The following is a 24,320-nucleotide window of genomic DNA, read 5'->3' as shown; positions in this document are numbered from 1 at the left end:
GGAAATCATGTGGCCCCAATAACATGGTAGGCGAGAGTCTGATATGTGGTGGTAGAGAGTTCCAGAGTTAGGGGGGATGCGCGGGAGAAATCTTGTATGTGATTGTGGGAAGAGGAGATAAGAGGGGAGTAGAGAAGGCGATCTTGTGAGGATCGGAGGTTGCGTGCTGGTACAGTAGGTACCGGGAGATGAGGTCACAGATGTATGGAGGAGACAGGTTGTGGATGGCTTTGTACGTCTTGGTTAGGGTTTTGAACTGGAATCTCTGGGTAAGGCTAGGTTCACATTGCGCTAGGTGAGTCCGTCTAACGGACACGTTTTTAAGTAGTGAAAACGCAATATAGCGCACATACTAACGCGCCCATAGACTTGCATTGTCTGACGCATGCCAAAATTGGCATGCATTTGTCACATAACGTTTTTTTCTGACGGACCTTGGAACGCGGCTTGCAGTGTTTTCGGGTCCGGCCAAGCTAACGCAATACTAACGGAAGCGTTAATTCTGCCATTGAAGGCTATGGCAAACGCAGCCAGACGCAAATCGTGAAAAATTTCCAAATAGAACCATACGTTTTAATAGCGTTTGAGGGTGGTCCATGTGGTCATGTGACAGGAAACATGATTTCGGCCATTAATGTCCCTAGCACACATTTTTCCTGAGGCCTGCTGCACGTGAGAGAAAGTGTCTTGCAAGAGATCACAGGAAATGTAAGTACATTTGTGTGTGTATATATGTATGTATGTGTATATATATATATATATATATATATATATATATATATTATATAATATATATAATCTGTATACATCATGGGAGTCTGTATTGTCCGTCGGATGTGTGTGTACTAAAAATGTATTGCTTTGTTGCAGATGTCGGATAGTGAGGGAAGCAGCAGCAGCGTGTCTGCGGTTTTTTCTTCTCAATCGGTAGGCTTGCACTTTAAAAAAACACTAAAAGCTGTGTGAAACTCCAGTGTATTGAGCTAAGCACGTGTATAATCATGTTTTTATTGCAAATAGGAGTCTTCGGAGCCCGAGGCTGCTAGGCCCCCCCCCCAAAAAAACAGGCAAAACCCACAAAGGTACATGGCAGACATTTTTAGTTTTGCAAGCATAAATTTATTGATCCAAGAAATGTAATTTTATTTTTTTCCATTTAAATACACAATAGGTTGTGGCACACGGAGGACACAAGAGAAAGAAGGTTCCTCGCCGTCTGTCGTCTCCACAACTGCCAGTTGAAATATTTTCTATCCAATACTTATATACAATCTATCTATTCACTTTCTATCTACTATACCTATAAACTATCTATCCACTATCTATCTCGCTCTCTCTATCTTTCGCTCTATCTATGTATCTATCTATCTATCAGTCCACCAATAAAGTGAAATTGAACCTTTCAACATAACGTTTTGTGTTTACATAGTCCAAGTCAGCGAGCCAAAAAAAAAGGATTGTGGTTGACGAAGAGCCGTTGACCATTCACAACGAGACACTGATCAACCTTGTGGAAGCCAACCCCTCAATATGGGACCAAAGCGACAGCTCCCACCATGACATTGTGAAGAACCGCAAGTTGTGGGATAAAATTATCTGTCACTTCGATCCCCGATACATGGAGAAGTCGTCAACCTCAAAGAAAAAAATTGGTAAATATTGGTGATGTTACATTGTCGTCTATCTATCTCTCAACTCTCAACTATATATACACTATTTCTTAAACTATTTCTCTATCATCTATCTAATAACTACTATCTATCTACTAGCTATATATCAACTATTTTAACTAACTATACACAATTTTAAAACTATCAATATAAGAACTATCTACTATTTATATATCTATTTTTTAATTTATTTTTTTTATTTAAAGCCGATGCGGTCCATACCCGTTGGAAATCAGTAAGGGATCGCTTTGTCCGTGACTACCGGAACAGTCAAAATGCACCAAGCGGATCAGGTGCCAAACGGGTGACCCCGTATGTGCATTACGAGCAACTGCTCTTTCTGCAAAAAACAGTGTCTCAGCGCTCGTAAGTACAAATAGGTCTGTGTGCAAGACCAAATTGTTTAATTAAAGAAAAATAATGTATTTTTTTGGGGGGGTTACAGCACGATATGCAGTACCGCCGCGCCTAGACAGGCAGAGGAACTGGAGCCATCTCCACTGGAACCAAGCCAGCAGACGGGCGCTGAAGATGTGTCTGGCATCAGCGAGCCACGATCTGGGGAGAGAAGCACTGTTGCTTCTGGTGTGAGTGCCCGGTTGCAATCACAGCGTGGACGCAAGCGAGCATCACAAAAAGATGAAGCTGATGCCATTATTGTCGATGGACTCCAAAGGGTAGAGGACATGTGTCGTAGTGAACTGAAAGACCTGAGGCGGGAAATTACCGACTTGCAATCCCGCGAGTCTGTATATTCTGCAAATGAGTGGAAGCTACTTTTTTTGTCCTATGTGCCTGTAGCACAAAATATCCCGGCACACAGAAACCTTTTGTTTAGGCAAAGACTGAATGACCTTCTTGAGGAATTTGTGGGCCCCCAGGAACCCGCTCCATCGAGAACAAGAAGCATAGACATGCCGGCCTACAACCCTCAATATAGAGTCCGGGGTGAAACGAGCATGGAACATCAGAGACAAAGTAGCAGTCCATCATACACCTGGGCAGACAATACGCCCGCGCAATACCAGAGTCTATAGGACAGCTCACTGTCCCCAGCCAGGTGCAATTACTGCGTTTCACGTTTTGTAGGTTAATTTTTTTTTTTTTTTTTTGCACCCAATTTCGTGTGTGTTTTTTTTTTACATCCCTATGGGATATCATATGTTAAACATGTCTAGCAACAGTTTTTTCATACAAATTCCAAAACTTTAGTAAACAGTTTAAAATTTAAGATTCTTGTATGACTTTGAGCACAACATAATAACATGAATGTAACTTTACATAAAGGTTGTGGGAAATAAAACAAACAAAAAAAACCCCTCACATTTCAGCAAAACATCAGGACACAACTTTAGACTTTAAATAATTTTCACACGTGTCTGTCTTGCCATGGAACATGGCCTTCATGTGTGAAGTACTGTGCAAATTGATCACGAATCCTCATTATTTGAGCTGTAGACCGAACAGCAGTAGATTCAATGCTAATGAGGTTCGACTCACATTCATCGGGGTCAACCACCTGGGGTTCATGTCTGGCAACAAAATTATGCAGACAGATGCATGCCTTCACAACACGGTCCACATTTTCTGGTTGTAGTTGCATGCAAGTTAGTAAAATTCGCCATTTTAATGTCAAAATACCAAAGGCACACTCCACATAACGTCTTGCCCGGCTCAAGCGATAATTAAAAATGCGCCTGGTGGAGTTCAGACTGCGGCTTGAGGGTATGTGCACACGTCCGGATTTCTTGCAGAAATTTCCTGAAGAAAACCGGAAATTTTCTGCAAGAAATCCGCATTTTTTTTTTGCGGGTTTTTTTTCCATTTTTTTCGCGGTTTTTTTAGCATTCTGCAAGCGTAATTAGCTTGCAGAATGCTAAAGTTTTCCAAGCGATCTGTAGCATCGCTTGGAAAACTGACTGACAGGTTGGTCACACTTGTCAAACATACTGTTTGACAAGTGTGACCAACTTTTTACTATAGATGCTGCTTATGCAGCATCTATAGTAAAAGATAGTGTTTAAAAATAATAAAAATAAAAAAAATGCTTATACTCACCTGCAGACCTCAGCGGCGTCCGTTCCGTATAGATGGTGTGTGCGCGCAGGACCTTCCATTACGTCGCGGTCACGTGAGCGGTCACATGACCGGTCTCGACCAATCACAGGACCGTGACGTCATCGCAGGTCCTTCACCGCACACCAGCTACAGGAACCGAAGCTGCAGCATGCACCTGAGAGGCGGGAAGACATCGAAGGTGAGTATATCACTATTTTTTATTTTATTTTTTTTTTTACCACTTATATGGTGCCCAGTGCGTGGAGGAGAGTCTCCTCTCCTCCACCCTGGGTACCAACCGCACATAATCTGCTTACTTCCCGCATGGTGTGCACAGCCCCGTGCGGGAAGTAAGCAGATCAATGGACTCCTAGGTGTGCGGAATCCCCACAATTCCGCATTTTTAATGAACATGTTGCTTTTTTTTCTGTGATGCAATTTTTTCGCGGAAAAAATCACAACATTTGCACAAAAAATGCGGAATACACTGTAAATAATAGGAGGCATAGGTTAGCGTTTTTTTTTCGCGTTTTTATAGCGAAAAAACGCGAAAAAACCGCGAAAAATCCTGAACGTGTGCACATGGCCTGAGGAGATTTTGTCCAAATTGGAACGCCTCATCACCAACTAAAACAAAGGGCAAACTTGGGTCTTCTGTCCCCGGCAGAGGTCGTGATGAGGGTATGTTAAAATTGTTGCTGTACAAACATCTCCCCATGTTGGAGTCTCTGAAGACTCTGGAATCATTAGTCCGGCCATACGCACCAATATCCACAGCTACGAAATGGTATCTTGCATCCGCAATAGCCATCAATATAATCGAAAAGTATTTCTTATAGTTATAGTAGAGGGATCCACTATGCGCTGGTTTCTGAATCCGAATGTGCTTGCCGTCCACGGCACCAATACAATTGGGGAAATTAGCCACATCCTCGAACTGTTGGGAAATCGCTAGCCACATTTCTGATGTCGGGGTTGGTAGCACAAGTGGTTGCAAGTTGTTCCAAATGGCATCACAAGTTTCCCGAACCAGTTGGCAAATTGTTGACTTCCCCAGTCTAAATTGATAATGCAGTGACGCAAAAGATTCTCCTGTAGCCAGATATCTGTCGGCATTCAAAAAGAAAAAAAAAAAAAATTGTTTAGGATTTTAAAGGACAGCTAAAAGGCTACATACAATAGAATATACAATTGCCTTAAATGAACATAATTATGCCCCACGATACCTACATCTAGTGTTTGTCAATAGAATGATAAAAAAATTTATAATTACCTCAGTCACTACTAAACGTTCCTCCGCACAGATGCTTTCATGGAAAGTGCTGCGAAGATGATGTATCTCATCCTTCACATGTGAGAGCAGAACATCAAAGGTCTCAATGGACATCCGTAGATAGCGTTGGAATTTGGAGGGATGATCCCGAAGCTGAACATACAGGGTGTGAAAGGCACCATATGTATTCCGCAAGAAATTCACTTCGTGGATCCAATATCTCCTTTGCGAACTGCGCTTTCTCTGCCGAAGTCGCAACCACATCAAGCGAAATCTAACGAGCTCAGACACAAACATCTTGCTAGCAGAAGTTCACTCAATGCTTTCAAAATGGAGAATGAGTCTACACCCACAACCCGACGATGACAAAAGGAGAAAAAAAAACAAAAAAACTTTATTGACAGTGACAAACGGATACTTCGCGAACGGACATCCAAATGAGAAAAACGCGGTCACGTGCGTTAACGCAAGCGTTAACGTGATGCCGATTTTTCGACAAATTGGATCCTTTTCTGTACATGCGTTTAACGGATCCGTTTAACGCCATGTACTTGACGCGATGTGAACCTAGCCTAATGGGGAGCCAGTGCAGGGATTGACAGAGGAGAGGCTGGGGAATAGCGGGGGAGATAAGTGGATTAGTCGGGCAGCAGAGTTTAGGGTACCGTCACACAGTGAAATTTCCATCGCTACGACGGCACGATTCGTGACGTTCTAGCGATATCGTTACGATATCGCTGTGTCTGACACGCTACTGCGATCAGACATCACGCTGAGAATCGTACGTCGTAGCAGATCGTTTGGAACTTTCTTTCGTCGCTTGATCACCCGCTGACATCGCTGGATCGTTGTGTGTGACAGCGATCCAGCGATGTGTTCGCTTGTAACCAGGGTAAACATCGGGTAACTAAGCGCAGGGCCGCGCTTAGTAACCCGATGTTTACCCTGGTTACAAGCGTAAACGTAAAAAAAATAAACAGTACATACTTACATTCCGGTGTCTGTCCCCGGCGTCTCAGCTTCTCTGCACTGTGAGCGCCTGCCGGCCGGAAAGCGAGCACAGCAGTGACGTCACCGCTCTGCTTTCCGGCTATGGCGCTTACACAGTGGAGAGAAGCAGAACGCCGGGGACAGACACCGGAATGTAAGTATGCACTGTTTGTTTTTTTTACGTTAACGCTGGTAACCAGGGTAAACATCGGGTTACTAAGCGCGGCCCTGAGCTTAGTAACCCGATGTTTACCCTGGTTACCCGGGGACTTCGGCATCGCTCCAGCGCCGTGATTGCAAAGTGTGACCGCAGTCTACGACGCTGGAGCAATATTCATACGACGCTGCGACGTCACGAATCGTGCCGTCGCAGCGATGGAAATTTCACTGTGTGACGGTACCCTTAGAATAGATCGGAGGGGTGTTAGAGGGGAGGCCACAGAGCAGGAGGTTGCAGTAGTCAAGGTGGGAGATAATGAGGGCATGGAATAGGGTTTTTGTAGATTCTTGGTTGAGGAATGTAGGGATCTGGGAAATATTTTTGAGTTGAAGTCGACAGGAAGTGGAAAGGGCTTGGATATGTGGTTTGAAGAAGAGATCAGGGTCAATGATTACCCCGAGACAGCGAGCTTGTGGGACTGGGGAAACTGAGAAGCCATTTACTTTAATGGATAGGTCTGCTGGGGGGTCGAGAGAGATGGGGGAAAGATGATGAATTCTGTTTTGACCATATTAAGTTTTCTTCTTCTAGAGAAGATAGCAGATAGTCATTGTGGGATTCTGGTTAGTAGGGGGTGATATCTGGTCCAATGAAGCCTTGAAATATGTATTTCCTTTATTTTCTCTTTCAAAACTAGGTACAGCTTTCAGATGTGATTTGATCTTGTAGTGGAATTGTATATCCTTCAATGCAAAGGTATAGCAACGAATGCCATAAAGCCACTCTGCCATTCCTGGGGAAGCAAACGGAATCTTTGACCCAGGTGAAAGAAAGAGGTTATCTGTCACAAGTGCTGCTCTTTCCTGCAGTTAATGCTGAGTTTTCCAAGCAACCCAGAGAACAACATGGACCTCTTCACTCATTTTTGTCTTAGAAGCACTCCCAACTAAAAAAAATTCTAATCCTGTCTAATGTAGTTCTGGTGTGTTAATTTGCTTAGGGTGCTTTCACACTGCGTTCAGGCACCCGTTCAGTGGCTCCGTCAGGGCTTACCTCCAAACCCCTGGCAAAACCGAATTCGGGCATATGTGCCAATGGTGCCAAAGACTATAATGGTACCGGGGAACAGCGAACGTGCGCTCTGACATTCATCATTTTTGGGCTTGTGTGCGTATTGGAGGTGGACGTAGTAGACTGTGTGAAAGCACACTTATGGATCGCTGTTCTCTCTAGTTCACAGCGCAGTCCACTTCTCTTTCACACTGTCACATGAAAAAATGCTATTAACCGTTAGATATAGGGTTAATCTGCAGGTTAATAGCGATCTGATCCTACCCGGCGTTGTTACTTAAGCAGCAGGGATCTAACTTTATTCCTCCCGGCAGATTTCGGAATTCAGTCTTAGGGGTGGTGCAGGCAGTTTCAGTAACCACTCTGCATAAAGAGCAACAGCTACAGGCTTGCCACCGGCACTGACAGCCAGCCGGCCCTAATGCTGAGCTGCGCAGTTACAGCCGTCAATCTCTGTTAGAGCCAACATGGAGGGTATGTGCACACGTCAGGATTTCTTGCAGAAATTTCCTGAAGAAAACCGGAAATTTTCTGTACGAAATCCGCTTTTTTTTTTTTTGCATTTTTTTTCCCCGTTTTTTTTAGCATTTTGCAAGCGAAATTAGCTTGCAGAATGCTAACGTTTTCCAAGCGATCTGTAGCATCGCTTGGAAAACTGACTGAGACAGGTTGGTCACACTTGTCAAACATAGTGTTTGACATGTGTGACCAACTTTTTACTATAGATGCTGCCTATGCAGCATCGATAGTAAAAGATAGAATGTTTAAAAAAAAAATGGTTATACTCACCTGCAGACAGCCGATCTCCTCAGCGGCGTCCGTTCCTATAGATGGTGTGTGTGTGTGCAGGACCTTCGATGACGTCACGGTCACAAGCGGTCACGTGAGCGGTCACGCGTCCAATCACAAGACCGCGACGTCATCGCAGGTCCTTCACACACACACCAGCTATAGGAACGGAAGCGGCAGCATGCACCTGAGAGGCGGGAAGACTCCGGGGCCATCAGAGGGTGAGTATATCACTATTTTTTATTTTAATTCTTTTATTTTTACCAATTATATGGTGCCCAGTCCGTGGAGGAGAGTCTCCTCTCCTCCACCCTGGGTACCAACCGCACATAATCTGCTTACTTACCGCATTGTGGGCACAGCACCATGCGGAAAGTAAGCAGATCAATGCATTCTCAGGTGTGCGGAATCCCCGCAATTCTGCAAATTTAATGAACATGTTGCTTTTTTTTCCGCGATGCGATTTTTTCGCGGAAAAAGATGCAACATTTGCACAAAAATTGCGGAATACACTGAAAATAATGGGAGGCATATGTAAGCGTTTTTTCGCGGTTTTTTTCGCATTTTTATCATGTTTTTATAGCGAAAAAAATGCGAAAATTACTGAACGTGTGCACATGGCCGGATAGTTTATGTATCATAAAGGTACCTTCACACTAAACGATATCGCTAGCGATCCGTGACGTTGCAGCGTCCTGGATAGCGATATCGTTTAGTTTGACACGCAGCAGCGATCAGGATCCTGCTGTGATATCGCTGGTCGTTGAACAAAGTTCAGAACTTTATTTGGTCGTCAGACCGGCGTGTATCGTCGTGTTTGACACCAAAAGCAACGATACCAGCGATGTTTTACACTAGTAACCAGGGTAAACATCGGGTTACTAAGCGCAGGGCCGCGCTTAGTAACCCGATGTTTACCCTGGTTACCAGTGTAAAATGTAAAAAAAACAAACAGTACATACTCACCTTCGCGTCCCCCGGCGTCCGCTTCCCACACTGACTGAGCGTCGTAAAGTGAAAGTGAAAGCACAGCGGTGACGTCACCGCTCTGCTGTTAGGGCCGGCGCTCAGTCAGTGCAGGAAGCGGACGCCGGGGGACGCGAATGTAAGTATGTACTGTTTGTTTTTTTTACTTTTTACGCTGGTAACCAGGGTAAACATCGGGTTACTAAGCGCGGCCCTGCGCTTAGTAACCCGATGTTTACCCTGGTTACCCGGGGACCTCGGCATCATTGGTCGCTGGAGAGCGGTCTGTGTGACAGCTCTCCAGCGATCAAACAGCGACGCTGCAGCGATCGGCATCGTTGTCGCTATCGCTGCAGCGTCGCTTAATGTGAAGGTACCTTTAGAGCAAAGAACATTCCTTGAACTCTACATAACAGCTAAAACCTACATCAAAGAGACTGACCATAAAGGTACCTTCACACGAAACGACTTTGTAACGATATCGCTAGCGATCCGTGACGTTGCAGCGTCCTCGCTAGCGATATCGTTTCGTTTGACACGCAGCAGCGATCAGGATCCTGCTGTGATGTCGCTGGTCGCTGAATAAAGTCCAGAACTTTATTTGGTCGTCCGATCGCCGTGTATCGTTGTGTTTGAAAGCAAAAGCAACGATACCAGCGATGTTTTACACTGGTAACCAGGGTAAACATCGGGTTACCAAGCGCAGGGCCGCGCTTAGTAACCCGATGTTTACCCTGGTTACCAGCGTAAAAGTAAAAAAAACAAACAGTACATACTCACCTGCGCATCCCCCAGCGTCTGCTTCCTGACACTTACTGAGCGCCGGCCCTAAAGTGAAAGTGAAAGCACAGCGGTGACGTCACCGCTGTGCTGTTAGGGCCGGAGCTCAGTCAGTGTCAGGAAGCAGAAGCTGGGGGACACGCAGGTGAGTATGTACTGTTTGTTTTTTTTACTTTTACGCTGGTAACCAGGGTAAACATCGGGTTACTAAGCGCGGCCCTGCGCTTAGCAACCCGATGTTTACCCTGGTTACCCGGGGACCTCGGCATCGTTGGTCGCTGGAGAGCGGTCTGTGTGACAGCTCCCCAGCGACCAAACAGCGACGCTGCAGCGATCGGCATCGTTGTCGCTATCGCTGCAGCGTCGCTTCGTGTGAAGGTACCTTAAGATGTAAGATGTGATTGCACAGGAAGGCGATTATGTCAGGGGTTGAAAAATCCTTTCTTCTTTTAATAGAATAAAGAGAATCTACATTGTAGATAGACATTGTGTCTCCAATCTGTTTGAGGATGCATAACCCCTGTGGTGTTGGGAGTACAAGCTATTGCTCCTGAATTGAACATCTTATCTTTGACACACATTCCATGTGCAGGTGAATTACAAGCCATTGTTCTTCAGATGGACATCTAGCCTCAGGCCTAAACAGAATGCCCTCAGGCCTTTTGACACCAGGTCTTTATCCTAAATCCAAGGACACCATCCAGAGGAAGATGATGACCACTGCAATCATAATTTCTCATATTACCAGAAGATGATTGGACACTCTACTGCAAAGGATACCGGAGCAAGTGTGGAGTCATGGCTTGTATGTGGGTGTGGATGTGTATTGGTTTAATATATATGTAAGGATCAATTATATATTTCTCTCCCCACATCCCAGCTTCTACTACCCTCTCCTAATACCTCTTCCCTTTAATTGTACCCTTGTTCCTTAAGGTACCTTCACACGAAACGACATTATAACGATATCGCTAGCAATCCGTGACGTTGCAGCGTCCTCGCTAGCGATATCGTTTCGTTTGACACGCAGCAGCGATCAGGATCCTGCTGTGATGTCGCTGGTCGCTGAATAAAGTCCAGAACTTTATTTGGTCGTCCGATCGCTGTGTATCGTTGTGTTTGAAAGCAAAAGCAACGATACCAGCGATATTTTACACTGGTAACCAGGGTAAACATCGGGTTACTAAGCGCAGGGCCGCGCTTAGTTACCCGATGTTTACCCTGGTTACTAGCGTAAAATGTAAAAAAAACAAACAGCACATACTCACATTGCGTCCCCTGCAGTCTGCTTCCTCCTCTGACTCAGCGCCGCAAAGTGAAAGTGAAAGCAGCACAGCGGTGACGTCACCGCTCTGCTCTCACTGTACGGCGCTCAGTCAGTCAGGAAGTGGACGCAGGGGGACGTGAATGTAAGTATGTGCTGTTTGTTTTTTTTAGATTTTACGCTGGTAACCAGGGTAAACATCGGGTTACTAAGCGCGGCCCTGCGCTTAGTTACCCGATGTTTACCCTGGTTACCAGGGGACCTCGGCATAGTTGATCGCTGGAGAGCGGTCTGTGTGACAGCTCTCCAGCGACCAAACAGCGACGCTGCAGCGATCGACATCGTTGTCGCTATCGCTGCAGCGTCGCTTCGTGTGAAGGTACCTTTAGCTAGACTTTCCTTATGTATGTCATTGTAAATACCTTGTTCGTAATAAACCCCCTTTTAAAGATCCAGTAGTTCTTGTAAGGCTACTTTCACACTAGCGTCGTTTGCAATACGTTGCAATGCGTCATTCAGGAGAAAAAACGCATCCTGCAAAGTTGCCCCCAGGATGCGTTTTTTCCCCATAGACTTACATTACCGACACATTGCGACGTATTGCCACTAGTGTTGAGCATTCCGATACCGCAAGTATCGGGTATCGGCCGATATTTGCTGTATCGGAATTCCGATACCGAGATCCGATACTTTTGTGGTATCTGGTATCGGTATCGAAACAACATTAATGTGTAAAAGAAATAATTAAAATAAAAAATATTGCTATACTCACCTCTCCGACGCAGCCTGGACCTCACCGAGGGAACCGGCAGCGTTGTTTGCTTAAAATGCGCGCTTTTCCTTCCTTCCGTGACGTCACGGCTTCTGATTGGTCGCGTGCCGCCCATGTGGCTGCGACGCGACCAATCACAGCAAGCCGTGACGTAATTTTCAGGTCCTTCTAGGCATTCAGTATTTTAAAATTACGTCCCGGCTTTGTGATTGGTCGCGTCGCGGTCACATGGGCGACGCGACCAATCACAAGCCGTGACGTCACGGGAGGCTGGACACGCGCGCATTTAAAATGCGCGCGTGTCCAGCCTCCCGTGACGTCACGGCTTGTGATTGGTCGCGTCGCCCATGTGACCGCGACGCGACCAATCACAAGCCAGAACGTAATTTTAAAATCCTGAAGGACCTGAAATTACGTCACGGCTTGCTGTGATTGGTTGCATCGCGGCCACATGGGCGACACGACCAATCACAAGCCGCGACGTCACGGGAGGCTGGACACGGGCGCATTTTAAAATGCGCGCGTCTCCTGCCTCCCGTGACGTCACGGCTTGTGATTGGTCGCGTCGCCCATGTGACCGCGACGCGACCAATCACAAAGCCGGAACATAATTTTAAAATACTGAATGCCTAGAAGGACCTGAAAATTACGTCACGGCTTGCTGTGATTGGTCGCGTCGCGGCCACATGGGCGGCACGCGACCAATCAGAAGCCGTGACGTCACGGAAGGAAGGAAAAGCACGCATTTTAAGCAAACAACGCTGCCGGTTCCCTCGGTGAGGTGAGTATAGCAATATTTTTTATTTTAATTCTTTATTTTACACATTAATATGGTTCCCAGGGCCTGAAGGAGAGTTTCCTCTCCTTCAGACCCTGGGAACCATCAGGGATACCGTCCGATACTTGAGTCCCATTGACTTGTATTGGTATCGGTATCGGATTAGATCCGATACTTTGCCGGTATCGGCCGATACTTTCCGATACCGATACTTTCAAGTATCGCACGGTATCGCTCAACACTAATTGCCACACGTCGCAACCGTCGTGCGACGGTTGCGTCGTGTTTTGGCGGACCGTCGGCACAAAAAAAGTTACATGTAACTTTTTTTGTGCGATGGGGCCGCCATTTTTGACCGCGCTTGCGCGGCCGAAACTCCGCCCCCTCTTCCCCGCACCTCACAATGGGGCAGCGGAAGCGTCATAAGACTGCTTCCGCTGCCGACGTCGGGCATTTATTTCACAGCATGCGTCGGTACGTCGGCCCGACGCACTGCGACGGGCCCGTACCGACGCTAGTGTGAAGGCAGCCTTAATTAGTATTAACTGGCACCCCAAAACTCGGCAGATTCTTCAGTCTCTATACACAGAGCGGTAACTAAAACTGCGCAGGCACCACCCTGAATGACTGAATGCCGAACGCTGCCGGGAGGAATAAAGTTAGAGCCCTGCTGCCGGGAGGAACTTAAGTGCCAACACCAGGACCAGGCAGGTTCACAATGCTATTAACCTGCAGATTAACCCCATATCTGCAGGTTAATAGCAGTTTTTTCACATGAGAGGTTCCATTTAAGTTGCATACCAAATTTTACACTTAGTAATATTGATAAATTATTGATAAATATTGATAAAACACTATAAAATATTTGAAAGAGAAAAGGTGGAATATCGACCAGGGTTAAAGTTTGGACTGAATTGGATGCTTATACTCATGGGGTTTTATTACAGTCCCCCAGTATATGGTAAATGTTTGCCTCTGCTGATGGCATTATCCTAGTTTTTTATTTAGTGATATGGTGTAAGAAGTAAGGATTAAAGGGGTTGTTCACTACTTTTTATTAGTGGGCCAATGAAAGTCTCATAAAACCCCCCACATACTCTCCTACAGTACCCCAACAGCTGCCAGTGGCCCTGCTGGTCTCCTGACTTCATCTTTCTTTTTGGTGAACATTCGGCAACAAATGTATTAACTAATTACCATGAGACCAGCTTAATTGACAAAACTTTATTAAATGGAAACTTAAACATTGCACATAAAAGAAACTATAGCACAATGGTCATAATACATTGACATTATTGTAATCAAATGCTAAACAGTCATAATAATTTAGTCTAGTAATAAAGAATTTATTATTGGTGGAGAAAGGTTGAACTTGATGGACCTTGGCCTTTTTTCAACCCATGTAACTATGATGTATCAGTGGAGGGTGTGCTTCCCCATATCTCCACTAGATGGAGCAATGGCCTCATTCCAAATGAACCCTTCTTTTGGGTGCACAAAATTGAGATCAGAGAGACATCTAACAGTAGCTCCTCCCTGGTAGGCGCCAGAAAACCTCCTAGAGTAATAAGGCCTGCCTATTATGTGGAGAGTAGACCTGTCTCGAGCTGATCACCACAGAGGAACCTGACGTCCAAAGATTATATATTTACCAGGATACAGAGCGCAAGTAGGTCCTCAAAGCTGATCCTAAACAATCTACTGATTTCCCTCTGCTTATTGTCTGCCAGACAGGCTTAACTTGCAGCTCTTGGGCCCCCGACACCCGTCCCACACCCTCCAACATCTGTTATATGTAACCCTGATGGCTTGTTATGGCAGTCGCCCTCAGGCACTGGGTGCATAGGACCTCTGCACTCTACCGCTAGGCTCCTGGCTCTTCCAGATGTGCCAAGGTTAGAATACATAAAGCATGACCTTCTGCAATAAGATATATGCTCAATGCTATGCCTGGGCAATGAAATACTATCTAAGGACCTCTAATCTTGAGGTTGGTCTGTTCTTCATTTGCTCAAAAAGTTGAATTCATTCTTTTGTCCCTTGTTACCGTCCATTTTAGACTTTACAGAGGCTGACTGTAGTATTCTTTAACTGAGTGAAGGTCCCTACACACATTAGGGCTCATTCAGACATCAGTTTGTCTTGTGCAAGTTCAGTCTGAGGTTTCCACTGATGGAACTTGTACCTATCAAAGTTTATGGGGTACTTCACGTCTGTGTTTTTTTTGTTGACCGAGTGATCCACACAAAAACATGAAGACATGTCCAATCTTGATCCAATTCTCAAATCAAAATTGCCAATGCAAGTCTGAGTTCCATGAAAGAATAAAAAATCATCCTTCACTCAGATGCTATTCATGTGCTGTTAATTTTTGAATGTGGCCTTAAGGCCCCGTCACACATAGCGAGATCGCTAGCGAGATCGCTGCTGAGTCACAAGTTTTGTGACGCAACAGCGACCTCAGTAGCGATCTCGCTATGTGTGACACGTACCAGCGATCAGGCCCCTGCTGTGAGATCGCTGGTCGTGTCAGAATGGCCTGGGCCGTTTTTTGGTCGTTGAGGTCCCGCTGACATCGCTGAATCGGTGTGTGTGACACCGATCCAGCGATGTCTTCACTGGTAACCAGGGTAAACATCGGGTTACTAAGCGCAGGGCCGCGCTTAGTAACCCGATGTTTACCCTGGTTACCAGCGTAAATGTAAAAAAAAAACAAACAGTACATACTCACCATCTGATGTCCGTCAGGTCCCTTGCCGTCCGCTTCCTGCTCTGAGTGCCGCCGTACAGTGAGAGCAGAGCGCAGCGGTGACGTCACCGCTGCGCTCTGCTCTCACTGTACTCAGATGGTGAGTATGTACTGTTTGTTTTTTTTGGTAACCAGGGTAAACATCGGGTTACTAAGCGCGGCCCTGCGCTTAGTAACCCGATGTTTACCCTGGTTACCCGGGTGCTGCAGGGGGACTTCGGCATCGTTGAAGACAGTTTCAACGATGCCGAAGTCGTTCCCCTGATCGTTGGTCGCTGGAGAGAGCTGTCTGTGTGACAGCTCCCCAGCGACCATACAGCGACTTACCAACGATCACGGCCAGGTCGTATCGCTGGTCGTGATCGTTGGTAAATCGCTATGTGTGACGGGGCCTTTAGACTAACGTCAGTCGAACCCATCTATATCAGTAAGATTAATTTGCGTGTAGGCCTCCCGACTTGGGCAGCTTTCATTTTAGCAACTGGCCTTTTTGCTCTTCCGCTGACAAACCACTGCCAGAGGCTTTTTCTGCTCTTTCCTCTGAAACACACAAATGCTCAGCTGAGCCAAACTTTCACATACAGTGGGGAAAATAAGTATTTGATACATTTCTGATTTTGCAAGTTTTAACACCTACAAGAATGGAGAGGGCTGTAATTTTTATCGTAGGTACACTTCACCTGTGAGAAACAGAATCTAAAAATTAAAAAAAAAAAAAAACAGAAAATCACATTATATGATTGTTACATAACAAATTTTCATTTTTTTCATGAAATAAGTATTTGATACGATAGAAAAACAGAACTTAATATTTGGTATAGAAACATTTGTTTGCAATTACAGAGGTCAGACGTTTCCTGTAGTTCTTGACCAAGTTTGCGCACACTGCGGCAGGGAATTTGGCCTATTCCTCCATATTGATCTTCACCAGATCTTTCAGTTTTCAGGGCTGTTGCTGAACAACATTGAATTTCAGCTCCTTCTAAAGATTTTCTATTGGATTCAGGTCTGCGACTGGCTAGGCCACTCCAGAACCTTCTTATGAAGCCACTCTTTAATTGCCCTTGCATTGTGTTTCAGGTCATTGCCATGCTGGAAGACCCAACCACAACAGCCACAATGCCCTTACTGAGGGAAGGAGGTTGTTGGACAAAATCTTGCTATACATGACCCCATCCATCCTCCCTTTAATACTGTGCAGTCATCCTGTCCCCTTTGCAGAAAAGAACCCTCAAAGTATGATGTTTCCCCCACCCCTTCACGGATGGGATGGTGTATTTGGGGTTGTATTCATCCTTCTTCCTCCAAACAAAGAGTGGAGTTGATACCAAAAAGTTCTAGTTTCGTCTCATCAGACCACATGACTTTCTCCCTTGCCTCTGGATCATCCGAATGGTCATTGGCGAACTTCAAATGGGCCTGGACATGTGCTGGCATGAGCAGGGGGACCTTGCCTGCCCTACAGAACTTTAATGCATGACGGTGTAGTGCGTTACTAATGCTAATTTTTTAGACACTGGTCCCAGCTCTCTTCGGGTCATTGACCAGGTTCTTCCATGTAGTTCTGGACTGATTCTTCACCTTTCTCAGAATCATCCTATTCCCACGAGATGAGATCTTGCATGGAGCCCCAGACCGAGGAAGATTGACAGTCATCTTGTGTTTCTTCCATTTTTTAATAATTGTGCTAACAGTTGTTGCCTTCTCACCAAGCTGCTTGCCCTGTAGCCCATCCCAGCCTTATTCAAGTCTACATTGTTGTCCCTGGTGTCCTTAGATAGCTTTTTGGTCTTGACTATGGTGGAGAGGTTGGCGTGTGATTGAGTGTTTGGACAGGTGTCTTTTATATGGGTAACAAGTTCAAACAGGTGCAATTAATACAGGTAATGAGTGCAGAGTAGGAGGCTTCTTAAAGAAAGACCAACAGGTCTGTGAGAGCCAGAATTCTTGCTGGTTGGTAGGTGATCAAATACTTATTTCATGCAATAAAATGCAAATTAATTATGTAAAAATCATACAATGTGATTTTCAGTTTTTTTTATTTATAGATTCTGTCTCTCACAGTTGAAGTGTACCTACGGTAAAAATTACATACCTCTCCATTCTCTGTAGGTGGGAAAACTTGCAAAATCGGCAGTGTATCAAATACTTATTTTCCCCACTTTATATGGGGGATTCTGGAGAGATATCTGATGGCTGACTGTTCATTTGGCTGTCCTGTCTTTAGTGATATGAAGACTTGAAGAATATTTGCCTTCATGATCAATATTTTAAACGCAACCTGTTACAATGAACATCAAGTCTGATCTGTGGACAGCACAGTGTACAGAAGGAGAAACTGAGCAGAATGATATATAGGTTTGTTGGAAAATATTCAGTGTAACTTGTATTTTATTCATTGATATCCCAAGTGTTTTTATGCATATATGTCCAGTGGGCGGTACTAGTAGTGATTGACAGCTACATCTGCATGCAGTCATACAGGCAAGACTGCCAATCACTGGATGTGGTCGCCCACTGGACTCATACATACAAATACCAAGGATTTTAATCAATGAAATGAAAGTTGTAAAAACATATATCATTCTTCCCAGCTCATTCTGCACTATAACATCTTACCTTACCTGCAAATCAAATACTATCTTATATCTCCAGGCCTGAGCACCTCCAGAAATGTTTGCATACTTTCACAATGTGTGTTTGACAATGACTGCTATATTGTGATATATATTAAACATGTGAATTGTGGCAACTGCTTTTGATAATTTTGATACAGATCAAGGTACAACATGTGTTTTGTGTATGGGCTATACGACAACCGATGCCCACTATACCTAATATTAGAAACGGGGAAAGCTTAGATGCTAATGTTAGTCTTTCATATGTATGTGCAAGTTTCATGGAGGTCTGAGAGCTGGAGCCATGTGGGATAATGTCGTGATCAGGCTACACTAAAGCCCTGCATACATATTAGACGGCTGTTGGCTGAACAATGATTGGGCCAATATTTCAGCTGGCAGCTTTCCCATACATAGGAGGTGCTTGCTCAAGTTCATGTGTTTTCTGAGAGCCACTGCTTATCTCATGGTTTAAAAAAAAAAGCACTCCGCAATCACACATGCCGGATGCTTAACTGCCCCCAACAGTTGGTTGCCTGGGACATTTATACATATTAGACTGTTGGCCGAATCCGTTGTTACCAGTGGGTTTAACTAACGTTAGTCAATTTTGTATGCAGGGGCTTAAGCTTCTTTCACACTTCAGTTGTTTGGCGTCAGTCTGCTCCGACATAGTGACGGATCGACGGATCCGTCACAATTGTTGAGAAAACGGTTCTAACGGATCCGTTTTTTGACGGATCAGTTACTTGGGGGTTGTCTGGGAAAAGTATCTACTTTTTGGAGCATGCGCAATTGAAAAAGCGGATTGGGGCGACGGATCCGCCGAAATGACGGTCGCGACTGATCCGTCGCCCATTCTATGGAATGGCGGACGCGACGGATCCGTCGCGAACCGCCATTTCGGCGCAGACAAAAAACGTTATAATGTCCGTCAATGTCTAGACAACGTCCGCCAAATTTCGACGGATCCGTCGCATGGCGGATGGAACGGACGACCATCCGCCACAATCCATCGCTAATGCAAGTCTATGGGGAAATTGCGGATCCGCCCCCCAAAAAATGGCGGATCCGCTATTTGAGGAAAATGGCGGTTTCAGACTGACGCCAAAAGACTGAAGTGTGAAAGAGGCCTTAAGAGTCCATATACATGAGAAAAACGGAGTTGATACATGCCAGTTGGTCATTTAATAGCCTGCTTAGACAGGATGATCAAAATTCAATGCGTACAGAATCATCGCAATTAAGTTCTGTATGTGCGGAAGATCATTGCTATCGGCTGCACATCATCTTTTTATACAGGACAATGTGTTGCTGAGAATGATGATGTTATTGCCGACATGAAAGATCCAACCACTCGATGAACAAGCCTTTTGCTTGTTCATTTTGTGATTGTCAGCATGTTTACACAAACCAGTAAACGACAATGGGCATTAAAGGGGTTATCCGGGACCATTTTATTTTTTTCTTATGGGCCTAAGAACTTGCAGGAAGTTGCTAACTGCCTGCCCGTTCTGCCCAGTGCTGATCTCTGCGGGCTCAGAGCGGCCAGGGACTGCTCCTGCCGGCAATTCTGTGGTTACCGGTGACATCACCAAGCAGCATCTTCTATGCTATGTTATCGGAGCTTAACTGATGATGTCATATTGATTGACAGCTGGCTTCCCGCTGCCTAATTGCGGAGAGGCGGCTGTTAATAAGCATGACTTTAACTGTCACGCCAGTTGACAGAGCAGCCTGAAAGAGGAGGAGATGTTCTGTTGACGTGAGGTTAATAGAAGCAGTAGACTTGTGGCCGGAGTTGTCCTTGACTGCTCTTAGCCGGTGTCAGGCGGGACAGACAGGAAGTTAGCAACTACCTGCCTGTCAGTTCTATGAGAAAAAAATAAAATAGTCCCAGATAACCCCTTTAACTATTTTTGGTTAGAAAATGCTACTGTTTCCCCTCCCCTCCATTATTACCCGTCCTCCCTCCCTCTTTACCCTTGTTAAAAACAAATAAAAATATTGGAAAAGAAAATGCTACTGTCAGCTTCACTTTAGGGTTCACTCACACACTAAGGGTACTGTCACACAGTGGCACTTTTGTCGCTACGATGGTACAATCCGTGACTTTCCAGCGATATCCATACGATATCGCTGTGTCTGACACGCAGCAGCGATCAGGGACCCTGCTGAGAATCGTACGTCGTAGCAGATCGTTTGGAACTTTCTTTCGTCACTGGATCTCCCGCTGTCATCGTTGGATCGGTGTGTGTGACACCGATCCAACGATGCGTTCGCTTGTAACCAGGCTAAACATCGGGTTACTAAGCGCAGGGCCGCGCTTAGTAGCCCGATGTTTACCCTGGTTGCCATCGTAAAAGTAAAAAAAAACAAACCGTACATAGTCACATTCCGGTGTCCGTCAGGTCCCTTGCAGTCTGCTTCCCGCTCTGACTGCCGGACGGAAAGTAAGAGCAGATCACAGCGGTGACGTCACCGCTGTGATCTGCTTTCACTTTACGGCGGCACTCAGTCAGTCCGGGAAGCAGACGGCGAGGGACCTGACGGACACCGGAATGTGAGTATGTACGGTTTGTTTTTTTTTTACTTTTACGATGGTAACCAGGGTAAACATCAGGTTACTAAGCGCGGTCCTGCGCTTAGTAACCCGATGTTTACCCTGGTTACCCGGGGCCTTCGGCATCGTTGGTCACTGGAGAGCGGTCTGTGTGACAGCTCTCCAGCGACCACACAACGACTTTCCAACGATCACGGCCAGGTCGTATCGCTGGTCGTGATCGTTGGAAAGTTGCAGAGTGTGACAGTACCCTTAGACAATCATTTAGACAATGAACTATGCAATCGTAACTCACGACTAACAAAGTATGTCAGATAAGTGTTTACACAGGACGAGAATCGTGAGTGAGATGGTTGAAGCGATCGTTACATCATAACATCGAGCATCTTGCACTGTGTTCACACAGACATATCATCTGAGGTTCAGATGTGTTCAACATTCCAATCCCATAAGTGACACTAATTATTGTTAATACATGAATTCATAAACTAGTTCACAAACATCTCCGGTGGTACCGTACAAAGAGTATTTAATCAAATTTAACTAGCTAAAAAATGTTGCTATTTTTCTTTCACTGATTATAAATATCTACTCGCTCCATCAGCGTCAGTCACATCGCAGAACAAGCAAACAATCTCCATTTATATTACACAATTTTCGAAGCTAGAATGAGCCTTAAGTCTGATCTGACTGATAAAAGGGAACAATAAATTTAATTCAGCTGCTCAGCAAAGGGAAATAAGAGAAGTGTTCATACTTTAAACTTTATGACCTTTCACTTTGGTAGACAAATATTAATCTCTTTTTTTGTCTTTGGTACCCAGATCTAACTGGAAAGGATGGCATCATTTCCATATTTTTTCTTTATTGCTGCAATTCTCGCTAGTATTTCCATCATCCAATGTCAGAATTACAAGAAATTTGTAGAAAAACACATTGTTGAAGATCAAGCCAAGATCAACTGCAACATCACCATAAAAGACCGAAACCTCAACAGAGATTCTTGTAGGTATCAAAATACTTTCATCCACGATACTGATGCAAAGAAAATCCGTGAAATGTGTTCCCGGCATGTGGCTTCCACCGTTGTTTCCAGTGCTGGGTCATTAACACTCACCGACTGCAAACTGTTGAAATCTCCATCAGCCACGGGTTGTTCCTACAACCAGAGAGCAGTGAAGGGAGTGGTGTATGTAACCTGCGAGAGACAAGTCCCAGTACACTTTGTGAAATTCGAACCAGGCTTTGCTGCACAGTGCGCCCCCTGTATTTGGACACTCGGCCTTCTTATTATCCTCGGATATCTGTTGTAGGCAGTCTGCACTGATTTTTTGCTTAATATATAACATTTCAATTGGTTGGAGACTATTCCAAATTCTTATTATTGGTTGTATTAATCAAAAATATTAAAGGGAAACCCTATTGCAATTAATCATTAGTATCGGTAAGCAACCATTTTGCTAGCAATGGCTAGCAGCAGAGGCGGATCTCGTTTTTTCAGCACCCAGGGCAAGAATCCAATATGACGCTCCTTCCATATACCTACACACAGCTCAAGCGGTTCGAGTAGTCATCGTGTGATTGCTTTTATGCAGTTTGCACACTTACAGCCACGTGCCAACTAGCTGCTCGTCATAATTCTCTCAATGTTCAGTGAAATACTACAGATCCCACTTCATTGAGAGAAGCAAGAATAGCTAGTTTTCACGTCACCAAGTATAAAAATTACATATAAGTTGCACATGATGACCACCGAAACTGGCTAGCAGAGCCGAGTCCTGACAGTGAGTATATTACATGTTGTTAAAATTGGGCATGCTATAGTGCTTAATGTTCTAACTAAATTGGTTGTACAGATTTGTGATGAAAGTCTGCAGTGACTCTATGCTGGGAGCCAGCATGCTACATCTTTAGTCAGCTCCCACTACGGGGGGCAGCAAAATGCAGCCTCCAGGGAGACACCTTGTACCACCTCGTCTGGCAGCATAACAACGCCCCCTGCCGGCTGTGCCCAGAGCAAATTCCCAGAATACCCCCCCAGATATGCCCCTGGCTAGCAGCAATCCCTTCCAACATAGGTGACCACTTTGAATCTCCTTTGCCACATTCTTGTGGAGAACAGTGTTGTCTTTCCTATATACTGCTCAAAAAAAATAATGGAACAGCTAAATTACACACCACATCTTAATGAACAAAAGGTTCAAATTGAACATTTTTACTGATATAAATTGTGAAATTTGCTGACCTAAAAATAACATAACAGTGGAAACTAAAATCTTCGACTAATAGAGGAGTGGATTCCAAATCACACAAAAATCAATGTAAAAAATTGAAAATGTCAGGCAAGCTCAATTTGAGTGAATTTCATTGCATCTAGGCACGCTACTGAGACAAAAGATAGTGTCCTGGGAAACTCCAGTCAGTGGGTTTAACCAGTTGGATTCAGATCTAAAAAAAAAACAGGAGAGCCAGTCAATTGCATCAATGCTTTTGTCATGCAGGAACTGCTTACATATTCTCGCCACACTAGGCTGGCCATTGCTCTGCAACGGGAAGAACCCAGAGCCAACTTCACCAGTGTGAAGTCTTCATAGGCTCTGAGGAGATCATCCCAGAAACCAAACAAAAGTCATGGTACCATGGAGGTTTGTGAGACCCTCCTCCAAGGTTATGCCTCCCCAGACTATCATTTTAACGTATAACAATCATTGTGGCATCTTTCCAGTTTCACCTTTGTAATATGCTTGGAAGGGACCTTCCCTCATCTGTGAAGAGAATAAGGTGCCAGTGGTGAACCTTCCAATTCTGGTATTTTCTTGCTAATGCCAATCAAGCTGGGCAGTGCTGGGTTGTGAGCTCAAAGGCCCCGTCTCACATAGCGAGATCGCTAGCGAGATCGCTGCTGAGTCACAACTTGTGACTCAGCAGCGATCTCGCTAGCGATCTCGCTAGCGATCTCGCTATGTGAGACGGGGCCTTAACAGTTTGATCAGAAACATGAAAGCTAGCAGCCTGTTGGGGGTAATTTTGTAGGGTTCTGTCTCCTCCAATGCCTCCTTGCACAAAAGAAACAAATACTGGTGGCTACTACTGGGCTGCTGCCCTGCCTGGCTCCCTTTGTATAACAGCCTTTGTCCAGGCATCTGTTCCATGCTCTTGAGACTTCTTGTAACAACATGTATGGATGTGCCATTGTAGAGGAACTGTACTACCTGTGCAACATAAATTGTCTGCAAAATGCAACATTAGAGAAGAATCAGTCAGGAAAATTAAGGAAAGAGTAATTGTCTGTGGCCACCACCTGTAATGCCTTTCACTTTGAGGGTTGTCTTGCTGTTGCTCCTGTTTGTACCAAAGCAGATGATGTACAATAACAAATTATATTGTGGTACCGTGTTAGCCAGAAATATCGATGTGAATACTTTTCTGACCAATGATGACAAAAGTATTCTATGAGTGATACCTTTATTGGCTAACCAGAAAATAATATGTTTGCAAGCTTTCAGAGCACAGTGGCTCCTTCTTCAGGCAGGATTACAAATAGATTAATAAGTAAAAAGCACAACCTCAGAGCTTGACTGTACAGTGCCTTGCGGAAGTATTCGGCTCCCTGGAACTTTTCAACCTTTTCCCACATATCATGCTTCAAACATAAAGATGCCAAATGTAAATTTTTGGTGAAGAATCAACAAGTGGAACACAATTGTGAAGTTGAATGAAATTTATTGGATATTTTAAATTTTTGTGGAAATTCAAAAACTAAAAAGTGGGGCGTGCAATATTATTTGTCCCACTTTGCAGTTTTTGAATTTCCACAAA

General features: G+C 44.8%; 2 protein-coding genes and 1 long non-coding RNA gene across 3 annotated transcripts in view; all 3 read left to right on the top strand.

The window, feature by feature from the left end:
• TTC5 (tetratricopeptide repeat domain 5) overlaps window positions 1-6,974 on the top strand; it is a 77,012-nt gene extending 70,038 nt beyond the window's left edge. Inside the window, exon 13 of the transcript XR_013224048.1 lies at window positions 6,849-6,974. The gene's annotated coding sequence lies outside the window, so the exon portion shown is untranslated. The remainder of the gene's footprint in view (window positions 1-6,848) is intronic.
• On the top strand, window positions 871-2,707 carry LOC143795073 (uncharacterized). The gene is made up of 5 exons (XM_077280994.1): window positions 871-927; window positions 1,021-1,082; window positions 1,172-1,652; window positions 1,877-2,036; window positions 2,116-2,707. The coding sequence occupies exons 3-5, from the start codon at window positions 1,619-1,621 to the stop codon at window positions 2,705-2,707; spliced, it is 786 nt and encodes a 261-aa protein (XP_077137109.1). The 5' UTR covers window positions 871-927; window positions 1,021-1,082; window positions 1,172-1,618.
• A 6,552-nt stretch (window positions 6,975-13,526) lies between the features above and the next one.
• On the top strand, window positions 13,527-21,933 carry LOC143817043 (uncharacterized). The gene is made up of 2 exons (XR_013224052.1): window positions 13,527-14,240; window positions 21,326-21,933. It is a non-coding gene; the product is annotated as an uncharacterized LOC143817043 (long non-coding RNA).
• The last annotated feature ends 2,387 nt before the right edge of the window (window positions 21,934-24,320 follow it).

Source organism: Ranitomeya variabilis, chromosome 1 (assembly GCF_051348905.1).
Source record: "Ranitomeya variabilis isolate aRanVar5 chromosome 1, aRanVar5.hap1, whole genome shotgun sequence".
NCBI lineage: Eukaryota > Metazoa > Chordata > Amphibia > Anura > Dendrobatidae > Ranitomeya > Ranitomeya variabilis.
The sequence above is the reverse complement of the archived record's forward strand: the minus strand, read 5'-3'. Positions and strand labels throughout refer to the sequence as shown.

Excerpts from the sequence above, each read along its gene's own strand:
- LOC143795073 (XM_077280994.1), top strand. The coding sequence starts at position 1,619 with ATGGAGAAGTCGTCAACCTCAAAGAAAAAAATTG. Across the intron at positions 1,653-1,876 it reads AACCTCAAAGAAAAAAATTG|CCGATGCGGTCCATACCCGT; the intron begins GTAAATATTGGT and ends TTTTATTTAAAG. Across the intron at positions 2,037-2,115 it reads AAAACAGTGTCTCAGCGCTC|CACGATATGCAGTACCGCCG; the intron begins GTAAGTACAAAT and ends GGGGGGTTACAG.